Genomic DNA, 11,732 nt, shown 5'->3' with positions numbered 1-11,732 from the left:
ATTCTGGGTAGGAAAAGACAGATGGAAGGGGGAACAGTGTCAAACCATGCGGAAACGCGCCCTCCCTCCATGCTTTCATTGCCAGTTTGGGGGGAGTGAGGGGGTGGGAAGATGAGGGTAAGGAACAGGGAAGGGAAAAACTGGGGAAAGGGCAAGAGGGGCGTCCTCACAGGGGTCAGCTCTGCCTCAGCAAGGGGGAGGTGCCGTGCCAAGCTGGCCAAGCCTCATGCAGGAGCCCAGCAGGCTGGAAGCAGTGATCTCCCCTCCCCAGCCCTCCGGGTGTCTCCAGGCGTGCTCAGATCCCACCAGCCCCGTGTCTTGAGTCCAGACGCGCTCCGTGTTACCGGGTGACAAAATTCCAGTTCCAGTTTCCCAGAGAGTGCTCCTGGTGAGGAGCAAGACCCCAAACCCCGGCCGAGGGTGGGCACTGAGCTGCTCACAGAGATGCCACGCTGGACCCACCAGCTCTGCATCCCTCTCCTCACATCCCAGCCCAGATGAGAACCAGTTGGGGCCAGAAGGCAGCAGCACCTTGTGATCCTCCACCCACAGGTGCCCTGTGGCTGCTCAGAGCCCTGCTGGCTCCTGACCCCGTGTGCTGACCCTGCAGCACAAGGACACAGCCCTCCCACTGCTCCTTTCCCTTCCCTGGCCAGCACAGTGCCACTCCTCCTGCTAATCTTGCTCCTATAGTTACCCTGACCTATTTAAAAAAATAAATAAATAACTCAAAAAGAGGCAGAGAAAAGAGATGAGAAAGCAGCTCTCTCCTCTTTCATGCAGTTCAACACCTACACTTTGGCACAGACAAAGTTTGAGGCAGGACTTCAATCAACCTTGCTGGGCACAGTTACAGCCCCTGGCCAAGCTCAGAGCCTGTTGAACACCCGTGTCCAGCAGGTATCAACACCACATGGTTATCTCAGCCCTTCACCTGCCTCCCAGTTCAGGCAGCAGGCACCTGGTCAATGCCCGGTGGCAGCCTTGTCTTTGCACGTGAGACCTCTCCCAGTGCTCCTCCCACCTCCAAGGCCTGGCTGCCAGCCCTGGAGCTTCCTGGCCTTCACTTTTCCCCCCAGCAGCCAAGGAGAGGTGCAGACCCAGCAGCAGAGTGCAGCCAGGGTGGGGTGATGGGGAAAGGGGGGCTCAAAGGCAGCAGATTCCAAAGGGATGTGAGGCATGGCTGCTGCCCATGCCCTTCCATGTCCCTGGCAGGAGTGGGGTTCCTGCAGCACAGCTTAGCCCAGACGCTGAGGGAGAGGAGAGAAAAGAGCTTCCCCCAAGTGAAGGCACTGAAACAGCTGCAGGTTTTGGACAAGGGCGCTGAATTCGAGCAATTGCTGGCCTGAGCCATAAATGTTCTGGGTTTTTTTGTGCCTGAAAGATGATTAATTCCTGCCTTTCGTGAAACATCAACCCAACAACAGCGTCTTGGTTTCTGCAGTGCTGACTTGCCTGGAGCGAAGCCTCCTGAGGCTGAACCCACACAGAGAGCAGCCCACTGGGCAGAGTGGGCTGGGGGACAGATGGAGGGGCCCTGCTGGAGCCAGAATGAGGAGCAAGATGCTGTGCAGGCAGGAGACAGCATTTTATTCCCAAAGACAGCCTTAGAGAAGCAGCAAGGGCATGTCTTGCAGCTTGGGGAGCTGAGGCTGGGTTGTGGAAAGCCAAAGCCACATGTTGCATCAAGAGAAGGCTGTCCCAGCCAGCTGGTTCATGCAGAACCTCTCTGCAGGGACACCAGGGACAGTCACGTCCATCCCCTCGTAGTCCTGCCTGCTGAGAGCTCAGCTTCAGCCACACAACATCCACATTGTTCCCTCTGCCCCTGCCTAAGCCACCTCCCCGGGGCTGCTCCTCGCTGTTGCAGCCTCTGTGGTGCCCAGTTCCCAAAGCAGGGGAGCACCTGGAGGCTGAGAGGGAGCAGGGGAAGCCCAGCAAGCTGGCTCAGGCCCCAGGGGCTCAGTTTTTCATTCTCCCAGAGCTCTGAAGCCTCCTCACACCCTGCTGTTCCCTACAGCAGGGCTGACTCTGTGCTTGGCCCCACAGGTCCCCAAACCCACCCTGCAAAGAGCCAGACGGGGTGTGCAGATCCCTCAAACCACACTGGTCCCTCTGCATCCCAGCTCTGGAGAGCACATCTGACAGGGGAGGGCTGTGCCTGATTTCTGAAGGAGCTTGGCCCACTTTCCTGCTAAAAGCCTCATTAACAGTCCAGGTTGGACGCCTGAAGTGAAAGGGGGATGTTTTCCTACCTTTCTCAGGAGATAATTTATTTTTTCCCTGCCCTTCGTGCTGCCCACCCTTGCTGTAGCACTCGCCACCCCCGTGCCACCCCCTGGCACTGCCAATGCCGCGGACACGAGCAGGAGCACATCCATCCATCCATCCATCCGTCCATCCATCCATCCGTCCATCCATCCATCCATCCATCCATCCGTCCCTGGTGCATTTCACACGTCGCTCAGGCAAGGAACTGTTTTCTCCCCGCATCCCATCCCCATCCTCCTCGCCGTGGCCCTGTTCCCATGCCAGAGAAAACAAACCCAGACTGTGGGAAGGGAGGCAGAAGAAAGACGGGGAAGATCGCCCGCCAGCAGCCCCAAATCACCCCCTCCTCACCCACAGAGCTTCCTCCCTCCTCATCCTTCCTCCAGAGCCGGGACAGGGGGGGCTTTGGGGAAGGTGGGTGACCCCCCCGGGGGGGTGGTCAGTGTCCGGGGAGGAGAGGGTCCGGCCACTCCAGAGCCCGGCACTGCCACTGGATGGCGGCACAGACCGGCGCTGGCTCCGGAGCAGGGTGGGCACTGCTGCGACCCTCAGGATGCGCCGGGGTGTGAGTGGTGTTCCCGGCCTTGTGCCAAGGTGCCTCGGCACTGGCAGGTGGTGAGCGGGGACCAGCGTGTCACCTGTCCCCACATCCAGGTCCATTAACCACCAGCACATCTGCCAGCCCCACAAATTGGGATCCACCCCTCTGCCCACCCTGTTTCACGTGCGGGGTGCAAACGGAGCAGCCCCAGGGAGAGAGAGGGGGAAGTGTGGGAAAAGGATCCCCTTTTTTTTGTGTCCAAGGGGGGCGTGAAATTTCTGGGAACCGGTGCGATGCCTGAGCGTGCTCAGGGGCCCCACGTGAAAAATCCATTAGGAAGAGTCTGGAGAGAATTAAAGCCGCTGTGAAAAGCGGCCTGGAGAAACAGGAGACAGCGGAGCCGAGGGAGGGGGAACAAGCCAGGCTTTAATGCCAGCATGAAAAGCCTCCCCCCGCCTGCCACCCCCCAGCCCTTATAAAAAGAGGGAGTGCTGTATGAATAGGAATTAAAGCAGCAACACTATCTGCCCGTGCCCGCCTCTGCCAGCTGTTGCATTCAGCCCAGCTTCCTGTCCCCGTGCCAGCAGCTGGACCTCGGGGACGGCAGCTGGGAGAGCAGGGAGACAGGAGGTTACCCCGGGCTCGGCCTGGCACCTGGCCCAGCCCACAGGTTCTCTTTGATCCCTTTGCAAGGCTCTGGGCATCTCCTGACATCTCCCTGCAGCACCCCAGGGCTCAACAAACATCCCCAAACCTTCCCCATCACAGGAGTGGCTTTAAAAGTACAGGTTTTAAAAAAATCCCATCTTTCTCTTAATGGCTGTTTTCCAGTAAAAATGAGGCGCATGCAAATCATCCCAGCTGCCCATCAATCCTTGATCTGCTGCTTTTTGAACCTGCTGGCCCATTTTAGTGCTACCTGACAGAATAAGCTGAAATTATCCCTATCAGGAAGCTCCTGGAGAAGGCTGGAGTGGGATCCTTGGTAGAGGTGGGAGCTAAACCTCATTAGACATCAGAGAACCCTGAGGGACAGGAGGCTGCTCCCAGGGGCAGGAAGGGCCCTGATCAGAAAAAGAGTATTTTTAGACACCCAGTAATTCCTCTGTGATATGCAGATCCACAGGAAACCAGCTTCCAAAAGCCCTTCTGCTCATCTGCTGGGATATTTTAAAAGACTTCCTGTGGACATGTTTTTCCTTTAAGGCCCATTACCATCCTTTTCCCCTCAGTCCTAAGGACCAAGGAAAACCCAGCACCAGCCCAAATTCTCCCTGTAGCCATGGGCACTGAGGAAAATGTCAAACCCCATCAGGAATTACCTGTTGGACATGTGGCAGCCCAGCCTCTTCCAGGAAGGCTCTGGATTTCCTTCTACCTTGGAAAACCAAACACCCACTGCAATGTGAGCAGCAGCTCCAGGGAGGAACAGGAACCTGAATTCCAACGTATTCATGGGGCTTCCCAGTTCCCAGATGGCCTCAGCAAACACAGCAGTGACCCTGTGGGGTTTGTTTAGGAGCCAGATTGCTGATGGCAAACTTTCCCTGCCGGAACAGCCCACGCCAAATTGTCCCAGGACTTTGCCCCCGTGTAAAGTTGTGTACACGAGGGGAGATAAGGAGAAACCTCGGAACAAAGCTGCAGTTTGAGAATCCCAGAGCACTGCTGACCTCCTCCCTCCCCCTTGTACCTCTGCACATCCATCTCCAGCTTTCCAAGGGATCCTGCTTTCCTCTCCCTCCCAGGGCTTCCTGAAGTGCAGCCGGGGATGGAAAAACCACTGGCAGCTAATCCAGAAGTTCAGCAGCTGCCGCTGGCGTTTCAGAGTGTGACGGCTTCCAGGCCAGATGCCAAACGTGTCTTAGGTTTTAATCTCTCTCTCAGGTCACCTATCCCCTGTCAATCAAGCCCTGCACCCGCGGGGGCCGCTGGCACAGATGCCACCAGACAGGATGCACAGCCACTCTGGAAGACCAGCAGCAGCCAGACCCCCCCTCTGAGCTTGCTCCTCTTTGGCCCCCCTGGGTCTACATCCTCCCACCTCGATCTGCCCAGCTTTGGGAGCACCTGCTGCAGGGCTTGGGATTTAAGACTTCCCGGAAAGAGCTTTCCCGAGCCCGGTGCTGCGTGGCAGCGGCTCCAGAGAGCCCCACGGGCTGTTTGCAGTGACCTTGCTGGGACGAGAGCGCTGCTGGTGTGTAAATAACTCCCTGCTGGAAGCCAAGCAAGCGGGGGGGTCAGCAACCCCTGCCAGCTTCTCCTCCCCCCCAGCCTGTAGCACATCCAAGGCCAGGGCTGCAGAGCTGCAGGCACAGGCTCTCCCTGCTCCCCCAGCTCTGTCAGTCTCCTTCAAAGGTCCATTTTCCATTTTTTTCCCCTTTCTCCTTGTGCTTCTTCTGGGTGGAGCCAGTGCACAAGTGGGGGAACGTCTCCTACACAGGGCCAGGGCACGGCCATGCTCTGCTGCACCCAGAAAAGCACATGTTCCTCAATCCATGCACATTCCCACATGCAAATGCTTTATTGCTGCATGGACACGTGGCTGGGCATGCAGGGCATCCCTGTGCATGCAGGTTTGGGAAAACCATTTCCATGGCCAGGATGAAAACCGGGAGTCACAGGTGTGAATATCCATTGGGATGACACACATGTGAATGTCCATGGGCAGGATTTAAATAGGATCACACGTGTGAATGTCCATGGGCAGGATACAAATGGGATCAGCCATATGAATGTCCATGGCCGGGATACAAATGGGATCACACATGTGAATGTCCATGGGTAGGATACAAATGGGATCAGCCATGTGAATATCCATGGGCAGGACACAAATGGGATCACACGTGTGAATGTCCATGGCTGGGATACAAATGGGATATGCCATGTGAATGTCCATGGGCAGGATACAAATGGGATCACACATGTGAATATCCATGGGCAGGATACAAATGGGATCAGCCATGTGAATATCCATGGGCAGGACACAAATGGGATCAGCCATATCAATGTCCATGGGTAGGATACAAATGGGATCACACATATGAATGTCCATGGGCAGGATACAAATGGGATCACACATGTGAATGTCCATGGGCAGGATACAAATGGAATCACACATGTGAATGTCCATGGGCAGGATACAAATGGGATCAGCCATATCAATGTCCATGGGTAGGATACAAATGGGATCACACATATGAATGTCCATGGGCAGGATACAAATGGGATCACACATGTGAATGTCCATGGGCAGGATACAAATGGAATCACACATGTGAATATCCATGGGCAGGACACAAATGGGATCAGCCATATCAATGTCCATGGGTAGGATACAAATGGGATCACACATATGAATGTCCATGGGCAGGATACAAATGGGATCACACATATGAATGTCCATGGGCAGGATACAAATGGAATCACACATGTGAATGTCCATGGGCAGCTCTCTGTGCAGGACCACCCCACATGTGCTGTCCATAAGCACAGCCTTTTATTCTGTCACGCACCCGCCTGTAATAAATAGTTACATGTCACACTACATGGCTTGCCTGCGACTGACAAAGGTCCTGCAAGGCAGGAGAAGCTATTATGGGAACAGATTGCTGGAATAAAATATTAAATTTCCACTTATCAATCTCTTTAATGCGCCATAACTCTCATAGAAGCATTCAGCCTTCTCCCTCTGAACAAATTGCCCTCCCCATCAGGGGGCTGAACCAGCCCTGCTCTCTTCCTCTCTGGGGGCTGGAGGGAAGATTTTGGGTGGCAAAAAGAGGGAGAACAGGGAGACAGAAAGGGGAAAAGCTGCTGCAGGGTTTTCTCTGCATCAGCCTTCCGTGTTGTTTTTTTTCCTCCCAAGGCTGGCTGCTCACTAGATTGAACTCCATTTATTGCATGCAGCTCTTGAAAGAGGTTTCGTGGTCCACTGACAATCCCTAAATTGCCTGCAAGACCCAAACAAATGTACCTGTAATAGCTGAGCAAGGAGGGCTGAGCCCTCCCCAGCACCGGCCTAATCGCTCCTTAGGGAGAGCTGGATAAACATATTCAGATCCCATGAATTATTAAAGGATTTCTTCTTTTTTATGTGGTGCAGGCCTGGCCTGTGGGGTTGGCTGTTAATCCCTCCTAGCAGGGCAGCTGTGGGTGTGCCCTTCATTCCCCCTTATTTAACCTCAGCCCCACAACCGGGACCTTTGGGAATCAGCTGAGATTACAGGCAGGCAGACACCAACCCAGCCCAACCCCAGAACTCCTGCCAGCCCCCACCTCCTTGGCCAGCCCTGCCCTGATGGAACGTGAGAACCATGCTCTACCCACCCTCTGAAAGACCACCAGGAAAAGAGACAATTCCAAATCCCAGAGGGGGAACCCCCAGCCCCTCGTCCCTAGAGGAGCCTGTGCCTGTGCAGGTGAGCTGGTGCAGCCACCTGCAGTGCCACTGTGCTGCTGAGACACACCAAAAACGGGCAGGAAATGTGAAGAGAGGGCTGTGCCTGGTGTCCTGACACCACAAATGATATGGGGTGGTTGGACAGGCAGAATGACAGCAAGGAAGGGACACAGAGGCTATGCAGGAATGGGAAGTGAAAGCCTGTTACTCCCAAAGTCTCCTTCAATCCCTATTCCACCTCCTTCTCTGCAACTGGGGGCTGAGCTTAGAGGTTTTTAAGCTCTGCTCACTGCTTCCAACACGCCCCAGCATCCTGGACACTGCATGGGACGGATTTCTACTGCTAAAGGGAGTCAGCTCAGTTTGTACCGGGCACTGCCCCAGGGACACTGAGGTGACAACTCCCCTGGAATGGCCAGCAGCTGATTTTGGCCATGACCTTGCCCTGATTTTGGGTGGTTGGGCAGGGCTGGGCACAAAGAGCTTTGTTCTTCCAGTGCCTTTGGCTGGCAAAAGAAACAGCCCCCAGAGAAAAGCCTGTACCAGGAACAACTCAGCAGGCAGGGATCCAGGACAGGAGGTGTGAATTAAAGGCCTGCTACAGTGATAATGATCATAAATAAATACCGGGTAATTAGCATCTAATTAGCACATCCCATCCATTGACCTCCAAGCACTTGGATAGAGGAAGATTGGCCTGGTTTACCCACGGTACAGAGAGGGGAGCTGAGGTGCTGAGGGTGCCAAACACAGAGTTATTGCTAATTTAGCTGCCCCAGACTCGGCTCTACGCTTGCTCAGCATTTACCACCAGAGAAAGCTGGTGCAGGGGGCTGGAGTTTCATCACTCTCAGATCAGACAACTCCCCATGGAGCAGGGTGGCAGGAGAGGCTCTGATCGCCTTGGGCTGGACAGCAGGGAGAGGTAACAGCCCTGGGAGCCTGTTCTGTATCCCCCACGCCTTGGAAGCCCCCAGTGCACCTCATTCGCCTCACTGCCCATCCTGTCCGGGGTGTTTGCAGCCCAGAGCTCGCTGCAGTGTGGCAGTGCTCCACCTCACTGCTCCAAGAGGCACTTCCAGCCCTCCTGAGACCCACAAGTCACTGCCAGATAACCCAGATTGCTCCTTTTACCCCAAAGAAATGGGATAAATGTCCCTTTCCTCCTCTCAAAGCACCCACAGCCACTTTTCCTTCTTGGTGATGCCTCACAATGTCACTCTGACTTTCAGAAATCAGGCTATTGCCATTTGTTATTTCTCCTCTTTAAGCTATTTCTTGACATGACTTTCTCTCCCTGGCACTACCTCAGCTTACCCACACGTCTTTCCCTCTCTCCTGTGGCCACACTGCTTTGCAGGCCATCAGACATCACAGCACCCCTTCCCACTGCCTGCATCCCGGGATGTTATTCCTTCCTGGAGCCCAGACAAAGCTCCTCAAATGCTCACAGGAATCCGTGGCAGGCAGGTGAGCGAGTCCACAGACCAACACTGGAAGGAGCTCAAGTGAAGAATCATGAGAATGCCCAGCACCAGAAACACCAAACACCATCCTGAGCAAGGGACTCATCCATCTCCTGCCTTTCTGGCAGTCCACATCCTCATCCCACCCCTCACCCTGATCAAACAATATCTCCCTGCCGTGTCTTTGCTGTTAATACAGCAACGATCTCTCTGAATCCAAAGCAGAAGACGAGGGGGGAACAAATAGAATTGGTGTAAGAAAGGAAAAGACCACAAGAGGAAAGGAGAAAAAGAACCCAGGGCAAACCAGTGCAACACCAGTACAAAGCCAAGAACTCCACTGCCCCCTTTGCACCACGAGATTCCCACCCCTGAGAGGAGACACTGGTGATTGAGGAGATGGAATTGAGTGGTAGCTGTAAACTGCTCACACCCTCCTCTCCCTCCCCACCTCCTTTTCCACGTTCCAGAGCAGCCAGGGGCTGTCCTACCTGTGACATTGACTTCCACCAAGCCCGAGCGTGTCCCGATGGCGTTGGTGGCCTCGCAGACGTAGGTGCCAGCCACGCTGTAGGACACGGGCCCTTTGAAGTAGATGGTGTTGTTCTGGATTTCCACACTCCCTGGCAGGGTCCCGTTTGGCCTGGGGGGGACAAAGACCATGGTTGACCCCAGAGGTGACACCCAGCAGGTCAACAAGTGTTGCAGAGGTGACACCAGCGTGCTGGGTCTGTGCTTGCCCTTGGGCAAGGTCCAGAAGCTGGAAAATTTCCATTAATGCAAGCAGGAAAGGGACACAACCTGACCCTGTTTCACCCCAATTTCCTGCCCATTTAACTCTCCTGACCAGCCAGTGTTAATTCCAACTCGAACTCGTGGAGAGCAGTGTTGATTTAGAGCCCTGCCCATGTCAGAACAGTCAGGTAAGTGCGAAACTGGAATAATGCAAACCTGAACCCGGAGATACAGAAAATAAATGAACAAAGGCAGATGAAAAAATAAAAAAAAAAAGCCCCTGTGTGTTAGGAAAAGACACACATGGCCTGGTTATTCTTAATTACTGAAGCAAAGCAAAGTAATTACTTCTCTTAGGCAATTAAAAATTACTCAAGTAATTCCTTCCCCTCCTCCCAACCCAAATGTGCACATATTGTCAGCAATTTGTAAGAAACAAAAGGGAATAACGGGGGTATAATTAGGACTGTAAAGAAGTGCCTAAATGCACGTATTTTGCATGTCTACATACACACATATGTACAGAAAACACAGCTTTTCCAGCTGCATCAAGCCAATGATCCCAGAGCTGATGGAAAAACACCTTAACCTGGTCCTACAGAGCCCTGAACCTACAGAGACTAGGGCACATCTCAAAAGGGTGGTGTGGGATGCTCCAGGAGGCTGCTGCCTCCTCTGACAGCTCCCCCAACTGCTGCTCATCTCCATCCAAATGGGAGGAGAGGAAAAGCACAGCTGGGTTTTACATTCCAGGCAGGAGCAAAACATCAGCAGCCCCCAGGAAGGGGAGGAGGTACAGAAATAGCCTCAAGTGGCCTCTCTTCTGCATTGGGTGAATCTTTGCTTTCCTGGAAATGTGAGGAGCCCAGAGAGCCCCTCAGAGTTTGAGTCAGACTGGCAGAACCAACATATGGAGAGAGCTGGGGATGGAGAACTAGGAAAAAAGGCAAGAAAAACAATCCTCTTCAGACTTTCACTGTGAACATTTTGATCTGGGAAGTGGAATGAGAGAGAATGTACTCCTTGCAAAGCCATGTTGAGAGCCTCTCTCCTGATGACAAATGCCGGCTGAAAAGAAGAAAGGATCCATTTGATCTTCCTCTTTTAAAGCTACACGAGTGCTTACAGAGAAGAAAGAGCAGCAGAGAGAACCACATCAGGTTGCATCAATTCCCCACCTGGCTCCCCAGACACCCCTCACTCACTTTTCAAGTCCCTTTAGTGTGTTCAGCCAAAAGCTGGAAACCTGGAGGACAAGGAATTGTTGCTGTTTAATGTCAGTCATGTGGGGGGCTGCTGGAGCTGATTTCCAGGGAAAAGTTGTTCACACACAGACAAATTTTGTGCTATTTGTGCCCCTTCAAAGCAGGGAAATCCTGGGTTCTTTTCCAGCTCTGCTCCTGAGGCAGCTGGTGGTGCTGGGCACATTAATCACCTTGTCACATCTCAGCTGCCTCACATCACCAGGGCAGAATATTATCCCAGTGAGGTGAGAATGGGAAGTTTTCCCTGGATATTGAGGCTGCACTGTGCTGGCAGCCACCTTCAGCACAGGCACAGGCTGTGCCTTGGAGTGACACTGCTGACACTAATGGGACTGGGCCCTAAGTGACCAGAGGGTGAGCGAGGTGTCTGCCGAGCCTTCTTGTCCCTGTTGGGAGGTGACATGTGCTGCTGGCAGCGGGGCTCTGGGGACACTTACAGCTTCCACTCATAGGTGTGAGCTGGGGGGTTGGCATCAGATTTGCAGATCAGCTTCACATCCTTGCGGTTCAGGAACCAGTTGCCATCGAAGCCCTCGATGGTGACTTCTGGCTCATCTGCAGGGGTGGGGGGGAAAAGGGAGGAGAGCAGGAGGGGAAAAGGAGGGGAAAGGGGTGTGGGAAAGGAAAGGGGAGAAAATTAAGTGGGAAGAGATGAGGGGGCAGGGGTGAAAAAAGGAAAGCAATTGCAAGGAGGGAAAGATGACAGGACAAGGAATGTGAGGGAGGGCAATGAGAGAGAAGGGGGCAAAAAGGGACATGGCAGAGGCAGAGAAGGTAAGAAAAAGAGAAAACCCACGATTATTCCAGAGGATCCCTTCCGTTTCCACTCTCAAAAACAAGACAGCAGCCCCTCAGCAGCCCGACACCTCCCCTCACAAACCCCTCTTCTCCCAGAGCGCATCCCCCACCCTGCCCCGAGCAGGGAGCCCTCCCAGCCGTGCCCAGGCCCCCTTACACTGCACGTTGAGGGTGATGCTGTCGGTGAACCTCTCCAGCTGGTAGTTGACCACGCACATGAGCTGCTGCCGGTGCGCCTCGCGGCTCGGCCCCAG

General features: G+C 54.0%; 1 protein-coding gene across 8 annotated transcripts in view; it reads right to left on the bottom strand.

Moving 5' to 3' along the window:
- The window catches only part of NECTIN1 (nectin cell adhesion molecule 1), a 49,930-nt gene that overhangs the window by 36,738 nt on the left and 1,460 nt on the right, over positions 1 to 11,732 (bottom strand). For 6 of the 8 annotated variants that reach the window (XM_017738460.1, XM_017738462.1, XM_017738463.1 and 3 more), the window contains exons 3-5: positions 11,636 to 11,732; positions 11,118 to 11,235; positions 9,172 to 9,323 (exon numbers count right to left, since the gene is read on the bottom strand). In XM_017738460.1, coding sequence (XP_017593949.1) covers positions 9,172 to 9,323; positions 11,118 to 11,235; positions 11,636 to 11,732 — 367 coding nt within the window. Of the gene's footprint in view, positions 1 to 131; positions 141 to 9,171; positions 9,324 to 11,117; positions 11,236 to 11,635 lie in introns of all 8 variants that reach the window. The other 2 variants (XM_017738467.1, XM_017738461.1) reach the window with 2 other exon arrangements.

This window comes from Corvus brachyrhynchos, unplaced genomic scaffold (genome assembly GCF_000691975.1).
Source record: "Corvus brachyrhynchos isolate BGI_N302 unplaced genomic scaffold, ASM69197v1 scaffold46, whole genome shotgun sequence".
NCBI lineage: Eukaryota > Metazoa > Chordata > Aves > Passeriformes > Corvidae > Corvus > Corvus brachyrhynchos.
The sequence above is the reverse complement of the archived record's forward strand: the minus strand, read 5'-3'. Positions and strand labels throughout refer to the sequence as shown.